The 20,274-nt window shown below is 37.1% G+C and overlaps 1 protein-coding gene across 2 annotated transcripts in view; it reads right to left on the bottom strand.

The window, feature by feature from the left end:
- Positions 1 to 2,774: 2,774 nt before the first annotated feature.
- The window catches only part of Rap1gds1 (Rap1 GTPase-GDP dissociation stimulator 1), a 114,633-nt gene continuing 97,133 nt past the window's right edge, over positions 2,775 to 20,274 (bottom strand). For both annotated transcript variants that reach the window (XM_010641009.3, XM_010641007.3), the window contains exons 11-13: positions 11,840 to 11,966; positions 8,322 to 8,450; positions 2,775 to 4,301 (exon numbers count right to left, since the gene is read on the bottom strand). In XM_010641009.3, the coding sequence (XP_010639311.1) occupies positions 4,174 to 4,301; positions 8,322 to 8,450; positions 11,840 to 11,966 (384 nt within the window). In that variant the 3' untranslated portion in view covers positions 2,775 to 4,173. The remainder of the gene's footprint in view (positions 4,302 to 8,321; positions 8,451 to 11,839; positions 11,967 to 20,274) is intronic.

Raw genomic sequence — 20,274 nt, 5'->3', positions numbered from 1 at the left:
TCATAAAAAAAAAAAAATCCAAAACCTGAAACTATGAGACTTCAAAGTATGATAGAATCAGGCTTTACATTTTTTTTTTTTTTTTTTTTTTTTTACTGGGGATTGAACTTGGATCCTTGCGCTTGCAAGGCAGGCCACCGAATGCTGAGCTAAATCTCCGGACCTACATTTTCTTGAAAATAAAATAAAAATCTAGTTAGTTCACTTTCACCCAATCCTAAAACCAGAAATTACCTATACACATGACCAACACTATATACCACAAAGTTTTGCACATGCTGTGTGATTAAGCATATTAAAATAAGACTGCACATGCCTCCAAGGAAAATCAGTTATCTCAGAGCCATGGAAATTCCAAGAATATGCTCTGAGGCTGGGATAAAAGCAAAAGCCCAGTGTGCCTGTCAGATGGTGACAAGAGTAATTCATTTCCTGAGTGATGACTGTAATGCGTTAGCACCCTACTTGCTTCTTAAAGGTGGCAAAGGTAACACTGGGAACCAGTGAGACCGCATGAGCCGCCTATGAGACGATGGCACTGCTGGCACTCTTTTTTCAGCACTTCTCCTGCTGAGGAGGGCAACGTCAGTCTATAGGAAAAGCCAGGGACAGAGGGAGCACAGTTCAGGGGCACGCAGGTACCAGACTTGGCTTAACTTGGTTGAATGACAGCTTTGAATCAGTATATACATGAGTTGTCACGATATTAAGTTCTGATGTTATAAATAGCAGGCAAATGTCTGTTGTCCATTTTCAAAGAGTTAGATTATGATCTCTGGGGCCACAGCTAAAAAGCTGTTTGGTAGAAATTCCATCTATACTGAGAATTCCTAATATTACTGCTTTATTTACACTGACTTGGTAATAAGAAATGTTAATAAAAGTACTACTGAGCTACTCTGACCATTCCCACTTCAGAGTCAGTGCCGTGGTGAGGACCTACACTCAAGGCCTGTTCTGCAGCTCTGGCCATTTCAGCCTCTGGGAAGGAAGTCAGGGTCCTGAGTTCTAAGGAGGACTACTGAGCACTCCTCAGCTGATCACAAGACATACTGTCTCCAATTCGGTGGTTGGCTTTTGAATTCTTATAGGTAGGAATCCTGCAGAAGAGACAGGAGAGTGTACTTTAGGCTATCAAATGTCACAATTGTATAAGGCCTTATCTTGAACCTTTGAAAGTTTTGTCACAAAAATCCTGGGAAGTAGGGATTATCAAGCTTGTGATATTAATGAAAACCCAGAGAGTAAACTTGACCACGCCATACAGGCAGGATATAGAACTTAGATGTGACTACTGATCTGTGCCCAAAGATCACACCTTTCTATCATGCTTTTAAAGTAGCGTTACACTTCAGATACACCTATAAAACATACATTAATGAAGGTACATGGCATGTTTATATATACATGAAGAGATCACATTTGTATGTGAAAAATGCCTTAACTTTCCTGGCTACAGCTGATTTACCCTAATCATTAAGTGATTTCTGATAAGATACTTATACAACTCAAATGCTATGGTTCCCTACAGCTGAGTGGCTTTTAAGCTTATAGATTCTAGTAATGACAAAATGAATAATGGTCACCTAAGCAAATGTCTTTACATGTAGAAATCATCACCTTGTATGTCCAGTGGAGCTGGATAAGCTCCATAATACAAAAAGTGTTTCTTTTAAAATTCTTCACATGAAGGGTTCTTCAGATCACATCACACTAAAGCTTGCATACAAAGTTGCAATGTACTCCATCCACAAGTAAAACATTGTAAAACTGAGGTCTTCTTCCACATCTCCATCTTATCACAGTATGCTTGAAACATGTTTAAGGAAAACACCAAGTTCTGGGCCCATGTTTAGTTACTTTCTCTGAGAGCAAAGCAATGTGCTACTCTGGGCAAGTGGTCAGCAAGGTTCCCAGGTGCAAGTGGAAACGAGGGAAGGGAATCTACTACCCCTCACCGAGGTGTCTTTCTCCCAACTCGGGGACAGTGAGAGCTTCGTGCTGCTGCTTGCTGCTCCTGTTCTCCCTTAGAATGTATTCACCACGGGTAGCAAATTCATGAGTGGCCTCTAGAACTACGATGTGGTAGTGGTAGACGATGTGTAGCTGTATTCTCCCACTAGCGGCCATGTGTAGCAGTGCCCCACCTCAGCTCCTGACCCTGGCACCTTAAGGGCACGGCCTCTGATCCTCCTGTAGACTGAACTTGGTTTTATTGAAAATGGCAGCTCCTAAGCATATCAATGAACTGATTGCTGGCAGCTAGCTGAGATGATGACTTTTCTTCAAATCTATGATTTTAGGGTATTTTGGTTGTAAAGATTTTTGTTTAATGTGAAAGTATAGACCCACTATTAAGTAAACATTTATCTGAAGGCACAGACTATCTTAAAATCTCAAATTCTCTCATCAATTACTCTATCAGGAATTAGTTCAGGCAATCTTGACATTTCATGGAGGACAGTTATTCATTCAATGTATAGAGAGCACTGACAATGATCTGTGTTCGAGGGGCTGGAAACACAGATGACATAAAGAAATCAGATGATACCACTGTAGTTTGATATACTATTTATTAAGTTATTAATATGAACAGTCTGTTCAGCAACGCTACAGATGCCTTTCAAAACCTAACAAAATATAGTCCACTATCCAGCCCAGGAGAAAGACAATAAACAAAATCACTCTCACAGTATAGCTTAAGCACTCACAATAGTCCCGTATTTGGATATCAAAGGAAACAGTCAAAAGACTGGGCTTTAGCTTTTTTTACGTTTTAGAGTCAAAACTCCAACTCAGATCACCTCCCAACATGATGTGTGGGATCTCACGCTGGAGAGGAAGGGGCTCCGGTGCCTTCTTGGTGGCCCATCCTCTTCCTCTTTAGTTCTTCCTCCCTGCCTGCTAGGCCAGCAGTGGTCAAACTTAGGTGCTCAGGGGATGGGTCCCAGGGACATCTGCCCAATTTACAAAGACTGTGTTCAAAGCTCTAAACACCCCTTTGTGGTGGTAGTGGTAGTGAGGAGGACACTGTATCTTGAGTCCTGGCTTTCTTCTAGTCTGTAGGATTAGCGCAGTTCTCAGTGGGAAAGTGTGGGTGAGAAACTCCAACAGTGATTCGTAGGAGGCTGTCTGCAGGATGTACTGCACTGGCTACTATGGCTTTTATAACCTGCCTTCCCTTCTTTAGTACTGGCAAGCTTATTTCTCCATCTTTCCTCCTGTACCCTACTAATGTAAGATGGAGATTATGAAAGAAGAAATTTCTTGCTTACAATCTGAATGAGAAAAATAAAAAAATCCATTTCCCAATTAACTATACTCAGTTAAAAACAAATGCCAAATGAGTTTTAAAGACAAGTGCTGCACAATGCTGATTAACAGATGAAGCAAGGTCTGAGGTGAAATCACACATAATAAAGAATCTAAAATATAGGGAAAGCCCCACACGCTTTTTAGCGTGATAGGGATTCTTTAACCCCATAGTTCTAATCAGACTGAAAACTACAAATGTTTTCAACATTGGGCTACCGATAGCCTGTCAATTAGATATAGAATCAGAAACCTCATGAAGTCTTGCGAAGTTTGTGGCAGCTTCGATAAGTTTATAACCTTAGGAAAAAGAAGGAGCCATAGGGTAAAGAGTGGGAGCGATGGAATTTCATTTAATGCTGGGTACCATGGGCTTGATATCAGTAGGCAGGACTAATGAACGAGCAGCCATAGTTGTTTTGGTCACCGTGTTTCCCAAGCACCAAAATGGAGCTGATTTTACTATTCGACTTTGTCTTTAAGTAACCTAGACAGATAGATCCTGCTGCATTCGGTTTCAATTTACCAGTACATTATTAAGTAGTTTACCATAGGTGAGGAGCAAGTCATTATGCAGTATCAAGTTTATGTCATCATAGGACTACCACATGCACATTCTACTTAATGTAGCTCAAGCAACAGGAATACAAGAGAACAGTTATGGGTAGAGACTTGTTTGGACAGTCATGTTCACACAAACTATGAGTTTAGAAAGCTTATCGGGTGGTATCTATAGCAGTTGGTACTGGAACATTACACGCATGCACAAGTGATGTGCTAGAAAATGGAGTAAAGAGGCGGCAGGACGGAAGACAGAGGGAGTCAGAGCTGGGAAGAGCGGTGTGTCAGGAAGGGCAGTTCTCAGCTTCCCACTGTAAGTCTCTGCTCTGTGAGAGAGGCCTGCTGGGAAACGCTTTTGTTCTCATGACTGCGAAGTTTGGATACAACATCTAGAAAGGCCAAATCCTGGACTTCTTTGTGTAGAGATTCTGGAAGACAGAAACAAGATAACAGGCTTATGTTAGGAAGTTCTAATCTTGTCTACCTACAACATACCCGAAATGTGTCTTTTGATGATACAGAGGTATAAAACTAAGAACAACCTAGAAAAAGTCATAGCAATAGTTCAATCATATCTTCATAAGAACTGTAATAAATCTGAGAAATTATACTTGTTAATTTTTAGAAAGATAAGTTCTACAGTCTAAGGTTCACAAATACATGACTTAACCATATCCCCAGTTCAAACATGGAGTCTAATCATTTACTGCAAAATTTTAGGACCTATTTCAAATTAATTTTGTGGAAAGTGAAAACTTTATACTTCACGTTTCAACTAATTTCTGTGACACTGGGCTCCCTTTCAGATTTCCTACTCTCTTCCTTCTCACTTTCTTGCTCCATTTAACCTTAATTATAGGAAAATATAGGACTCCTGCTAAGATTTTAAGAAACTATTATGAATAATGGGGTCCAATAGTATAACTAATCACAGCTCAAACTTGGATGTGATAGAAGGACATCTAAAACTGAACTTTGTTTTTTTTTTTGTTTTTTGAGACAGGGTCTCACTCTGTAGTGGAGACTGACCTGGACTCACTATGTAGCCCAGGCTGGTCTTGAACTCACAGCAATCCTCCTGCCTCAGCCTCCCAAGTGCTGGGATTACAGGTGTGTGCCACCACGCCTGGTGTATTAAAACTGAACATTTTTAATGGAAAGAGAAAAACAACACTGAATAAGAATAAAATAGTAGGTCTCACATTTCCTGATTTCAAAATCTACATAAAGCTGCAGTAATCAAAAGCATGTATCATTGGCATAAAAACATATATACAGACCAACAGAATGGAATAAGGAGCCCAGAAATCAGTCCTCACATTTGTGGTTGAAGATTTCAACAAAGCACCAGACCACTGGAAGTAGAAAGAACTATCTTTTCAACAAATGGGTTGAGGAAGCGGAATATGAATATGCAAAGAAATTAAACTGAACTCTTACACTACATATAAAAATAAATTCAAACTTCACGACAGTAGATTAAGCAATGATTTACTGGATATGACACCAAATGTACAAGCAACAGAAGAAAGAGTGGACTTCATCAAAATAAAAATTGTGTATCAAAGAACATTATTAACAGAATAACCAAGAAAACAAAAAAAACCTGAATTTAAAAAAATGGGCAAATGACTTGAGTGTACATTTTTCTATAAAAAGATTTACAAATGACCAGTGAGCACATGAAAAGGTCCCCAATATTACTAATCAAAATAAAATATGAACCAAAATCATAGTGAAATACGATTCCACATGCATTTAGATGGTTATCAGAAAAAAAGTAAATAACAAGTGGTGGTGAGGATGCTGAGAAATCAGAACCCACGTGCAATACTGCTAGAAATGTGACATGACTCAGCCAATGTGTAGTAGTTCCTTAAAAAATTAAATACAGAATCGCCATTTGATCCAGTAATTCCACTTCTGTGTAAATAAACAAAAAGAAACTGAAAGCAGGGGCTTAAAGAGATACTTTTATACCAGTGTTCACAGCAGCAATATTCATAAGCAAGCCAAAAAGACAGAAACAACTCAAATGTCCATGAATAAAATGTGATACACACATACAATGGAACATTAAGCCTTAAAAACGAAATGAAATTCTGACATGTGCTACATTACTCATGAGTCTTAAATATATATGCTGAGTGCAATAAGCCAAATACAGAAGGAGAAATACTTTATCATTCCATTTACATGAGGTGCCCAGAACAGTCAAAATTAACAGAAATTGAAAACAGAATTGTGGCAGCAAGACACAGGGTAGAGGTAAATGGGAAGTTATTGCTCAATGGATAGAGTTTCATTTGGGAAGTAGGAAAACAGTCTGGTGAATGTGGTAGTGATGGTTGCATGGCAACCTGAATGTCCTCAATGCCACTGCTGCACATCTAAAAATGGTTAAAAGAGGAGATGCTATATTTTGTGTATTTTGACTGCAATTAAAAAGTGTTTCAACAACTATGAAAATGTTCAAAATAAATGAAAAAACTAGAAAGTCTCAGCACGGGAACACAAGATACAAGGAAGAAGCAAATGGAAATCTTAGAACTCAAACAATAATTACTTTAGAATAATAAACTCAGGTTCAACACTGGAATGGAGGGGACAGAGGAAATAATCAGTAAGATTTAAGACAGAACAACAGAAATTATTCTGAACAACAGAGGGGGGAAAAACTAGGGAGAGGGAAAAAAGGGGGCTAAAGCCTGCAGGCCTATTGCTGCAGAGCTCACATTTGTGTCATCAGAGACCTAGAATGAGATGAGAAGTGGGCTAGACTAGAAAGCACCTGAAGGAAGAATGGTCAAAAGCTTCCCCACTTATAGATTCAAGAATCTGAGCAAACTTTAAATGATATCTGTTCCTCGTCAAAAATTAGGGCACATAGCAGTCAAAATTCTGAGAATTAAGGATGAAGATATGTCTGGAGAGAAAGAAATGGTATGTTACCCTCAGCAGGGGAAAAACCAAATAGGAACACAGTGGACTTCTTATCAAAAACCATGGATATCAGAAGAGGCCAGAGGAAAATGGCACAACATTTTTTCAAGAACAGAAAGAAAAGATCTGTGAAGCCAGAATCCTATTCAGGGAAGATACTTCAGGAATGAAGCAAAAGAAGACATTCGCAAAGGAGGGAAAATTAAGAGAATGTATAAAGTACACTCACCCAAAATAATGGCTACAGGGAATTCTCTAAATAGGTAGGGAACAATTTTTTTTTTTTTGGGTACTGGGGATTGATCTCGGAACTTTGCGCTTGCAAGGCAGGCAGCAGAATCACTGAGCTAAATCCCTGGCCCTGTGGAATGACTTTAAGTAATAAAAGCAAAAAAAAAAAAAAAAAAAAAAAAAAAAAAAGGGGAAAAAAAAAAAAAAAAAAAAAAAAAAAAAAAAAAAAAAAAAAAAAAGTGGGTAAATACAGTACTTTTCTTAAGAGTGTTTTAAATTCTGAGAGGTGAAACAAAAATTAGAACTGTCTAATTCAGTTTTAAATATAAAAAAGACCATGTAAATATGGGACAGTAGAGGAAGTAAAAACTTTCAAGCAACCCACAGAAATAAAAAGAAAACAGAGAAAGAAGAGAAAGAAGAATAGACTAGAAAAACATAATTGCGACCTAAATAATAACTTTATCAATCATTAAATTAAATGTAAATGGTCTAAAAACATCAAATAAAAGACCCCAACAGTGGATTATAAAACATGATTCTATTATATATTATCTATGAGATACTTTAACTCTATGTTATGTTGAAACTAAGGAGTGGAAGAAGGATGTAAATGGACTTCAACAGGAAGGAGTAGCTATATTAATATTAGATAAAGCAGACTTCAGAGCAAGGAAAATTAGCAGAGACAAAGATGGAAAAAGGGTTAAATCCACCAAGAAAGCAGAGCAATCCTAATGTTGCATGCACCTAACAACAGAGTGGAAAAACATGTGAAGAAAAACCTGACAGAAATAACACAAGTCTACAATTATAGCTGGAGGCAACACCCCTCTTTTCAACAGATGATAGTCAGAAAATCAGAAATTATAGGAAGCTCAACACCACTCCCAACCAACAGTGTCCAGTTGGCATTGTAATACAGCATTCTACGCAACAGCAAAATAAAGTCTTATAAAGCCCATGTACAGTACATATACCAATCATTTCTTGAACAAATTCCTTTCCTGACAGCATTATCATACAAAATCAGAATTTACTGTTTATATAAAACATTTTGAGGTTAGTGAAACTTACAATTATAATTTGCTTCTGCTTTTTTTTTTTGTGGAACCAGAGATTGAACTCAGGACCTTGCACTTGCCAGACAGGTGAGGCACCACTAAGCTACATCCCTAGCGCCATAAATTAATTTCTAATGCCTTTTAAAAGCAAAGTCAGCATTTAATATTACTTTTTAATATTTGGGCATCACATGATGAAGACACACTTACCAGATCCCATAAGAGCACAGGTCAGGACCATGGAATTGTATTTTATTTCAGGAGCAGTTCTCTCATCTGTTAGCAGTCTGTGTAAAATCTGTACAAGCTTAGCACTTTCTAGATCTTTTTCAGCTGTGCCTAGGATATGAAACAAAGCCTAAGTTATATTACTGTGGGTAAACCCAGTACCATCAGGCTAACCATTGCTTTCTAGAAACTTATGTAAAACCTTCTAAAAGAAACCAAAAGATAATGTCAAATTCACACCCTGAAAAAAAGACAACTAGATTTCAGTAGACATTTCAAGAGTTTAGGTTTAGCAACATCAAAACATTCTGTATACTATCTCCATCATCATGGCCAATCTTGTTTCATCCACTTACTCTCGTCAATCCCAAATTTTTGGAGGAAATCTTATATATAAAACATTTAATTTCTTCCACATATATTCCAGTATGTATTTTAACAATTGAGAACTCAGTGGAATTCCATTAAAATCCCACAAAGATTTTCCATTGAAAAGACAAGCTTAGTATTAAAATTTATATGGAAAACCACAGGTCTTAGCACACCTAAAACACTCTTAAGAAGAATGAAGTGGAAGAAAACTTTCTACCCAATACTAAGGCATACAATAACCAAATAGTTCTTACTGATGAAGAAACAGAGAAATACAGACATCAAAGAAACTGAAAAGAGAACACATAAATAGACCCATACATATACGCTCAACTCATTTTGACAATGGTACAACTCAATAAAGACAGCTTTTCAAAAAAACAGTGCTGGCTAGAACAATTAGACATCCAAGCTTGGATGTGCATCAACCCCACAAGAACTCTGATCATGAACCCTGCTCATCCAGATGTTAACTGAAAATGGATCATAAACTTACATATAAAATGCAAAACTATTTTAGAATGAAGAACTCCCAAGACTCAACTGTTAAAAGACAAATTAGAAAATGGGCAAAAGATATAAGGAGGGATTTCACCAAAGGATATATATGGCATATACGTGCATAAAAAGATGCTCAGTATCATTAGCCATTAAGGAAATGTAATTAAAACCACAAAAATATCACAAGGTAGCTGTTAGAACAGTTAAAAAAAACAGTGACAATATAAAATGCTGGTGAAGGAGAAAACTGGATCATTCATATAGTGTTGGTGGAATGTAAAGTAGCACACCCATTTTGGAAGAATTTGACAGTTTTTTAAAAAACTAAACATGTAGCTACCATATGACCCAGGAACTACATTCACACCATTTATCCAAAAAGATGATTGCTTATGTTCATACAAAGACCTGTTCTCAAATATTCATAGCAGCTTTTTAATTTTTAAAGCCCCAAACAGGAATCAGCCCAGATAGCGGCTGAACAAACCAGTACATACATACCATGGAATTCTATACAAAGGAATGAACACACAAAAAAATTAGATGACTCCAGGATTATGTAGCAGAAAAAAAGAGCTATTCCTCAAAAGTAACATAATCTATCATCTAATTTGTAGCCCTTTTTATTTTCGTTTTTGTTGGTACTGGGGATTGAACTTGGGTCCTTGCGCTTGAGAGGCAGGCAGCAGAACCACTGGGCTAAATCCCCAGCCCTTGTAGCCCTTTTTAAGTAACACCTTTAGAAATAAAAGGCAGATTAGAGGTTTCTGGGATAGAGGCAGAGTAGAAGATATGGGCTATGGATACAAAGGCCTCCTCTTTCAACTGCACATGAAACTGTTTTAAAGGGAAAAGTCTTTAAAATATGGTTTTAATACTATATGCAAATATTGATAGTGGTACTTTCTTTTTTGTTGTTGTTTTTTTTTGGTACCAGGGATTGAACTCGGGTTCTTGCGCTTGCAAAGCAGGCCACCGAACCACTGAGCTAAATCCCCAGCAGTGGTACTTCCTTAACAACGTCAAATATCTTATAAGGATACAAGACTGAGGAAATACAGTTTTCATAGCATGTTATGTATTATATCTTAGGCTTAACAAACCCAAGAAATACTAGGTAACAATAGAAATACGTTACAGTTTTATGGTTAAGGTGACCACAAAGAACCAAGCAACTGCTCAGCTATTAGGAAGCTGACGAAACTGCAATGTGTCTGGAAGATATTACTTAGGGAACAAAACCAGACTCATCCTACGTTTAGTAATCAAAGATATCTTTAAATGCTCCACCACTTTGAGCTGACAAGGCCATCTGCCCAGTTTGACATGACAGGGACTTCACTGACTCCAATCCCGTTTGAGACCTTTCCACTTGAAAGTGTCTGGACTTTTATATAGACTTCTATATCCACCTAGACCATGTGAGACTGCCAGGAACTCCAAAGTGTCCTTAACCACAGGAAAGAACTCCGTGAGAAGCATAAATGAATGTTCCTGAAGGCCTATATGTTATCTTTAAAATCTGAGCAATTTTATATCCCATATGCCTATAATTTTAAAAAGTAATTATGAATTTCTTAAAATTCTGAGCACTTTACAAAGATGAACACTAAATGTTTTTATACTAAAACTGGAGTAGACCTGACACTGGAGGAAGATACACCATGTTTGTGTGCATGCGTATGTCTCTTTTCTGAGACTGGAATGGGTGGGTCTGCTTGCCTCAGTGTGAGAAGTACAGATATAAATCATTAAAAGGAATTAAGAGATGATGAGTTAACAATACTCTCCCAGCTGACCTTGAACATCACAGAAGACACTGACTAAGTCCATAGTCTTCCTCTGAGTAAAGCAGCCATAGGCCTTAACTATGGGCGACATGGCTCTAATGCACTGTATCAGGGTTGGCTCCCGAGCCAGAGGTGGCTACCCATACAGTAGGTATACATGAACTAGCTTCTTGTGAGCATTCTGCCCACAGTGTGATGTATGCTGAAAGAAACTAATAGAACAATTTAGATTCTTCTTTTGGGGAGCCCTACACATCAAATATACAGAAGGTGAAAATTTAAAGTGACAGCATGCTACAAAGCAACAGAAACCACAGTGATAGAGAAGATTACCAGGAGAGAGAGAGAGAGAGAGAGGAGAGAGAGAGAGAGAGAGAGAGAGAGAAGAGAGAGAGTAACAAGGGGAGAGAGAGAGAGAGAGAGGAGAGAGAGAGAGAGAGAGAGAGAGAGAGCGCTCGAGTGAGCGAGCATGCGCAGAACCAGTAAGGGCAAAAGGAAAAAACTTTCAGTCACACAAAGAGTAGTGAACTTTATCTCAAGTGTTTTCCGTGAGGTCTGTTGAAAATATTTTCCATATTCTCTAAGTGGCTATAATCTGAGCTATTACTTATAAATTAAATCAGTCTTGAAGTGTTGCTGTAAAATGTTCCCAAAAGCACAACCAAAAGAAATAACTATGGTAACAACCTATATAAAATGATTTTCCAGATATTCAGATACAAATACCGACACACTGCCAAAATGCTTCCAGTCAAGGTTCTAACTTCACATTTGCTCTATGCTTCCTTCATCTGAGATAAAAACAGTACAAAATACATTTGTCATTGAAGTACTTACCCAATTCTAAAGCTGCTATTAATGCCAGAGCAACAAGGGCTTCATTCTGCATTATTACATGTTCACTAGTTGCCATGGTAACTAGGTGCTTGATGCCACCACTCTGTACAATGGTTTTAATTACATCCTAAAATAAATAAATATCACAGAATCATAAAATTTAATTCTAAACACAAAGAAACTGCAACATAATCAGTCAATTCATTATTAGGTTGAGTGGTTTTGTGATAGCGTCCAGTATGAATCATTACATTTTAACCATAACTTTTTTTCTTCACAGAAGGAAAGGAAAAAGCTTTTAGCTTTAAATAAATTCATCAAAAGATGACAACATACACTGCAAAAGTGAAAAAGACTATTGCAATTCATTTGGAGCACAAGAGAGGCCTAGAAGCTATCAAAGGCAAAGAAATAAAGCACCACTGCCTTGAATGTTGACCTACCTTAGGATCAACAAAAGAAAAGATTTGGAATTGAAAAAAGTTCTAAAATTTTAACAAAAGTGCCAGATGCTCTGGGTACAATTTTTATAAATAGTATATTTAAAAGTACCCTTTGCCCCTGATCTGCTCTGACAAACATGAGAACTGGACTGTACATCGAAGGTACTGAGCAGAACGTCAATCCAAATTCTCCTTCTACTCTGTTTCTCATGGTGATCAGAGCTGTCCTCCAAGCAGAGGAGACAATGAGCTTGGGGTAAATGAATTCCAGCACCAACAGTGACTTTACAAAAACCACTAAGCCTCTATTATCTCTGTAACTTCATCTGTGTTGCTGGATGATGTAAGTGTATAACTGATAAAGTCATTACACAGAGGCATATACAAGGTTATTTTGAAAAAGTTCATTGAAAAAAACAAAACAAAAAAACCCAGTCAAATATTTCCAGTAATGATTGTTTTTACTTTACTGAGGCTTTTTTTTTTGACATAGAACTCAGATTAAATATGATTTAGAGGGAATTCTCAAACTCAGAAAACTTTAATTTCTTTGCTAATTTTTGCTTTTAAAGTGAAGCTCTAAATATTTTAAGAAGTATCCTGTTTATGTTAGCTTCAACGATATAAAATTATAAATATAAATATTTTTGAAATTAAGTAAATATTTGAAAAAAGGTATTTTTATACTTCCATCTTATGTATATTTTAAGAATTATTGGGCCAGGGATTTAGCTCTGTGGTGTCGCTGCCGGCCTTGCAAGCAGAAGGCCCTAAATTCGGTCCCAGTACCTAAAAAAAAAGAATTATTTACAGCAACTATCTTTGCTTTGAGTCTAAACTTGTTTAGTGATCAAACATCTTAAATCAGTGGAGTCTAAGAATTGAGTGTTTATGATAACTGAGTTCTGGCATTTATTTATTTAATTTCCACTAAGTTTATTGGTAAATTTTAGGTATACAGTACAGTCACATTCATCATTAGGATTTTGTACCTTTACATGATGTATCTTGGTTCTTATTTTTTCCCCATTCCACTGCCTTCCCTACACCCCCTCCAACCTTCCCTATTTACAAAGACTTTTTTTCCATTTCTCTTATTTTTCCCCTTATTTCCTTCCCCCTACCCCTCCTACTTCCCCCACTCCTTTAGACATTGTCTTCCTATTTCACAATATCAATTATACATTTTGATCCTTCTTTACACTTTTAGTTTTTCACACCAGAGAAACTATTTGGTATTTACACATGTGTGTCCTATTTATTTCACTTAAGAGTATGGCTCAATGTGCAACCACTTAGCTATATATTTATATAAATTCTGGCATTATTAAGTCTTCTCATTAACCTCTTTCAGCAGGGCCAGGGATTTAGCTCAATGGTGCCACCACCTGCCTCGCAAGGGTAAGGACATGAGTTCGATCCCCATTACCAGACAAAACAAAAACAAACAAATAAAAAACAAGCAAACCTCTTTTAGAAAAGTGAGAAACTGTCTTTTAAACCCTTTTCTAACCTGACTTATTACCTGGTGACAGTCTATTTCAATCTGATACATAAAATTAAATTATAAGAAAATATATAAAATTAGTATTTTATAAAAATCACAAAATATCTTACTGAATAAAGAAGAACATAAGACATTATGGATGCACAGGGAAGGTCCCTGGACTGTCATTTCACCCTCCATTATTCAATTCACCCTGAAAGTCCACCGTAGCAGAAGCACAGGTAATGGGTGAAGTTTATATATCAGAAATGAACAGTTCCTCCTTCAAATCTAAGCATAGCTTGTTTTTCATTGCTATTCCCAGAACATACCTGAATATTTTCTCTTAAAATGCTTCTTCTCTACACATGGAAAAAAAATACATAAAAATAAAAAAATTACCATTTCTAGACCAATATGGCTGTACATTTCTGTACAATGCCAACTCAACACAGTAAATTGGGATGACTGTTAATTTTTTTATTTTTATTTTTATTTTTTTTCCATGTGTACAGGGGTAACACATCGTACTAAATATGTGAGGTCACATCTACGTTAAAGTATTCCCTAAATAATGAAAAAAATAAGATAAGACTACAAGAGCAAAAAACAATTTAAATATGTTCAGGGACCATTTTCATCTCCAGAATTAAGGATTATTTTAATGTTACAACATTGCCTTTTCTCTTTTACTTTCCTTTTTAGTTTTATTTTAGGATTCCCTATTTTTAATGTTCATACAGAGGTTTCTTTAACTGAAATACCGAATAGTTTCTTTGGGGTGAAAAACTATTAATAGTACACAGGATCCTAATGAGATAATTAATAATGTGAAATAGGAAGTAAAGGGCTAAAGGTGTAGGGAAAGTGGGAAGGGTGGGGGAAAGGTCATAAGGGAGAGGAAAAAAATATGAGAAACTGAAAAAATGGAAATAAAGTGTAAATGGGAAGGGGAGGAGGGGGTGAAGGGAGGGCAGAGACAAGGGGAAAAAAATGAGAATCAAGACCTATTATGTAAAGGTACAGGATCCCAGTAATGAATGTAACTGCACTGTATACCTAGATTGTACCAATTAAACTCAATAAAAAGAAAAAAAAATGCCTCTTCTCTCTCCAACTATTTCAATTTCTTTTATGAATATGGGACAAAAGAAAATATTGTACTTGTGTCATATGAGAGAGAAAAGAGTAATATTGATGGCTACCCTTCTGAGGACAATTTTATGCTGGATATTGTTATTAGAAAGCTTATAGATATTAGTTCACTTTTTTTTTGTTGCCGGGGATCGAACCCAAGACCTTGCACTTTCGAGGCAAACCTCATGAGCTAAGTATTGTCTCCAGTTTATGAATGAAGAACTTGAATCTCATATTATCTTACACCAAGGTTCAAATCCACAAAGTATGGTGACCAGGTCCTTGTTTTAATTAACTTGTAGCCAATGCAAAAGTATTGGCACTAAATTCATATTGTTTTGCAAAGGCAGTCAATGTGATTTGAAGAAGGCCTATGAATATATTTTAAAGTTATATTTTAACTTCAACATATTTTTTAAAAAGCAAAGATTAGCATGAGTTCACAGAGAAAGAACGTTCATCTGGTAAATTACAAGTAATTTAAATAAACTTCAGAAGTGAATCCAGGAATCATTTTAGCTTCTCTTAGACCATTCAATTTATAGTAAATAAGCTGTAGATATATATGTAGTGAAACACTTTTGTAGGATGTCCTACATGTGGATATGTCAGCAAAATCTCTAGAAAGCTGTATATGTTTTACAAAGTTTTTTTTTGTTTTTTGAGACAGGGTCTCACTATGTAGTTGAGACTGACCTGGACTCACTATGTAGCCCAGGCTGGTCTCTAACTCACAGCGATCCTCCTGCCTCAGCCTCCTGAGTGCTGGGATTACAGGCATGCGCCACCATGCCCGGCATGTTTTACAAAGTTTGAAACAAGTATTTTATGTTTCTATTCTTCAAGGAGTTTACTTACTGAAAACTGAGTTCTGGATAAAACCAAAGCTAATGACCTATGGTAATAATTTAGCATATATGGTCAACTTGTACCTGATCACTGAAACAAGCTTAGTTCAAGACTTTGTTAAAAGCTATGTAATATGTACTAAGGGGTGGATTACAACAGAATAAGCTGAGATAGTTATGGATTTGAGATCAATTAATTAAGACTGCAAGTTGGCATAACCACTGAGTCACCTAAAAATTTTTTTTCCCTATTATATCATCAAAGCCTCTCAGTATAGTATTTAAATATATGTTTCTTGGGTGAATGAACAAATAACTATGTTTAAGCAGGTCTTTAGCTTAATAACTAAAGAAGAATTTATATTCTAAAGAGTAAAGAAAAGTGCCAACTTCATAGGCAGAGATTTTACAGTCCTAGTGTAAAATTTTATTTCCTGTTTCTGCTATCTGCAGCTGCACACATCTGGTTAGCTAGCCAAGGACACTCTCAAGTGAAGCTATGGATTTATCTAATGGCATGTAACAGGAATATTCTGCATATGGGTGAGATGACTAAGGAGTGTGAAACCTTGTGAGTCAGTGCAGACTTTGAACAGCTGAATTTTAAAAAAGAATTCAGGGTGATTTTAAAAGGAATGTGATCTTCAAAGTGAGCTACAATCCTGCAAGCTGCGGGTTCCCTGTTCCATGAGGGGCTCATGTCTGACAGCTCAAGAGCCTGTTGGTCATGGAAGCATCAGTGGGGTAGGGGTACAGTGGCAGCCACCACAGAAACAATCTAAGGTAGCCAAAGTGCAAAATCTCAAGTTAAATGGGAGAAGTGGAGCACAAACACTGGAACACCAATGCTAAATGTAAGAATCTCTGAAATGTTTAGAGAAGTCCATGACTACTTGCTAAGGATCTTCTGGAACTGAGATCTTATGACCTTTCATACTCAAAATCTAAACTGCTAAACATCAAACCCCTAAAGATCAAGAGCAGTACCACAGGGCTGGAGGCAGATCCCCCAAGATGTGGCTTTCCAGGCAAGGAGCAGGCCTGGTGAAGGTGGGAGGTGAGCTGCCTACTCACCCACACAGCCCCTCACAAATACTGCATCAAATCTTGGCACATCCACCTTTAACAGGAGAAGTAAATGAAGTGATGGCGAGGTGAACCAGAAAGGTGTTGCTTTCACTCAGTAATCTGTAACAGCTGCTACCACAGCCAGCAGCTTAAATGATACAGATACTATGGTGAAGCAAGAAAAAAGCCTATGATGAAACAGGATACTACTGGCAGGTGTGACCCCACTGCCCTGCCTCACCCAGTGCCTTGCAGACCACGTTCTGAAGGAAGAGAAGCAAGGTAGTCAATCTGTTTTCTGCAGCCAAATTCTGTGTTCAGCAGAGGGGACGCCTATCCTTAAGAGGCAGGTGACACTGCCCAGTGTTGGAAAGGCTAGTTACTCTAAATTACTCCGGCAGTCCACAGCTGGGCTAATAACCTGGCTGGGCCCTCAAACCAATGAGATTAGCAAGGGGCTTGGTGAAAGAGGAAAGAAGCATGGTGCTGGCATAAAAAACAGGTCAAAAGACCAAGGGAACTGAAGAGAATACCTAGAAGTAATTCCATGCATTGATAGTCATCCAATTCTTGACAAGAGTGTCCAAAAAACACTAAGGAAAGGGTAGTCTCTTCAATAAATGGTGTTGGAAGATCTGGATATCCACATGCAGAAGACGGAAACTTGACTCCTATCTCTCATCCTGCACCAGTGTCATGGAGAAGCTTTTAGAGCTTTCAACGATAACATATGGCCCACTGCAGCACATGTGCCATGGGTTCACCATTGCCTGACACCAACTCAAAATGGATCAAAGACAAAAATCCAGGAAACCACTAGACGAAAACATAGGGAAAACGCTTCAATTAAAAATGGGCAAAGTAGCCAGGGATTTAGCTCAGTGGTGTTACTGCCTGCCTTGCAAGCACAAGGTCCCAAGTTCGATCCCTGGTACTTAAAAAAAAAAAAAAAAATGCAAAGAGGTCTGGGGATTTAGCTCAGTGGTTCTGGTGCCTGCCTTGTAAGCACAAGGACCCAAGTTCAATCCCCAGTACCGAAAGAAAAAAAGGCAAAGAATATGAATACATACTTCCAAAGAAGAAATTTAAATGGCCAACAAATTTATGAAAAAATGCTCAACTTCATTAGTGAGGGAAATGCTTGTTGGAATTACAATGTGGTATCATTCCACCCTAGTTAGAATAGTTATTAAAATAACAAACGCTAGTAAGGATGTGGAGAAAAGGGAATTCTCATACATTGCTAGTGGGAGTGTAAATTAGTAGAGAACAATTTTGAGGTTGCTTAAGAAACTAAAAATAGAGCTACCATGTGATCTGGATACATACATATACAAAGGAAAGGTACCAAGATATCAAAGAGTCACCTGTCTTAGGTGTTCAGGTATGCTGCTGAACTATTTACAACAGTTACAACAGGGAGCCAACCTAGATATTTATCAGTGGATGAATGGATAAAGAAAACATGACATATATTAAAAATGGAATATGATTTAGCCATAAAAAGAATGATATACTATCATGTGCAGCAAACTAGATGGAACTGAAGGTCAATGTTAAGTAAGTTAGAGAATGACAAATGGTCTCTCATATGTCAGTGTTTAAAAAAAAAGCCAATCAGAATATATTAGTGATGACTAGAGGCTGGGAAGGGTTGAAAAAAAAGTGGGAGGAGTGTGTATAACAAGGTACCCAAACAGTTAGAAATAGTAGTTCTAGTGTTCTATAGCACAGCAGGACCACAGTTCACAATACTCTGTCATTATTTTATGAATAACCACAAGTAACGAGCTGGAAAGTTAAAAAAGAAAAAGAAAGAAAAAAAATTAATTACCCCGATTTTGTCACTATGTAATTTTACACACACACACACACACATACACACTGAAATATCACACCCTTTATCCCATAAATATGTAGCTATTAGGTGAATAAAAAATTTAGTATGTTTAGAGAGACAGAAATGTTATCTACCCTAATTTTATTATTACAGTGTATGCTTGTATCAAAATATCAAACTTTACCTCATAGAAAATTTCTACAATTAAAATAAAAAATTTAAAAACACACAAGGTTATGCATATTGCAATTAACCAGTAGTGCAAAGATTCAAACTGTTGCTTTCTTAAAGCCATGATGTATAGAAAACATCTGGCCAAGTGGTAGGCTTGTGAGATGAAGATTCCTTGCACATGGAGGCTATGGTTAGAGGACAATGTAGGTCCCAGGTAGCCTGCACTAGCATTAAGAACAACTACTGGGCTTTGTGTGAGGCATGGCATCGCACTATGTGCATAATAACCTGGAACAAAACCTTTAAAATAACTTCCAGGTCTGAACTTTAGATCCATTCCCAGTAATGAAATTAAAGATGATTAAATTGCATTACCTTGGTTGGTGAATGCTCCAAAGGACAATGATCATATTCCGCAAAACTGAAAGGCGACTGTAGAAATGTGAGGCTTTGGAGAATGGCTAGTCTTAAAACTGTTCCCTATCTTGGGCTGGGGATTTAGTTCAGTGGTGATGCGCCTGCCTGGCAAGCTCAAGGTTCTAAATTTGATCCCCAGGACCAAAAACAAAACAAAACAACAAATCAACTTGGTATTGAAAAAAACATTGTTCCCAATCTCAAGAAATATTACTGTGCTGACAACAAAGTCAAACTGGAAGAAATGGACAATAAACCAAAATTCTATGAAGAAATGACAAGTAGAGAGCTGTGGTCCACAACAGTTGGTTAAAGATCTATAGGAATGTAACAAATGTGTACCTAGTGTTTAACTGTTAAAACCTTATTGCAGAATGGCATTTTCCAAAGTAAGTACAGTATAATGTTAGTACATGCCATATAAAACAATCCTTTCTCAAACAGTCTGGAAATCAGAGGATTACCTGAAGTTAAGGAGCTCCTCTAGAGTAGTACTAATGCGTGTCACACACCCTAAAGGCAGCAGGGCAAAGGAAGCCGCATTTCTATAATCAACTTGACTGTACAACTACGCTTTGCGCAGTGTTTCTTGTGATTACTAAAGTAGAGTTGGTGATTACTTTTAATGGAATGAACGTGTTTTAAGAACTGCTACTCAAAAGTAACCACCAACTCTACTTTAGTATTTTTTAAAATTAAAAATAGCTTAAACAAATAATTCTGATGTGGAACTTTACAACAAAAAGACCATATGATTCTGATCATTAAAGTGTGCGAACCACGTTTCACTGCTGCTTAGTAATAGTGTACTCCCAGCTACAGGAAAGATATGCAACAGAAAAAAATGGCCTTTTGTACTAAACTGTAACCCTAAAGTCAAGTGTGCCTATAAAGGTGCAATCCCATAAAATTTCCACATACATACACAGAGCTAGGAAAGTACAATGCTGTACTTCTCTTGTATTGCAAAGGGCTTATTCGGATACTTAAAAATTTTTTTTTTTTTTTTTTTTTTTTTTTTT

Source organism: Fukomys damarensis, unplaced genomic scaffold (genome assembly GCF_012274545.1).
Source record: "Fukomys damarensis isolate Sample0158 unplaced genomic scaffold, DMR_v1.0_HiC HiC_scaffold_32, whole genome shotgun sequence".
Classification (NCBI taxonomy): domain Eukaryota; kingdom Metazoa; phylum Chordata; class Mammalia; order Rodentia; family Bathyergidae; genus Fukomys; species Fukomys damarensis.
Note: the sequence above shows the minus strand (reverse complement) of the source record. Positions and strands in the feature narration are given on the sequence as shown.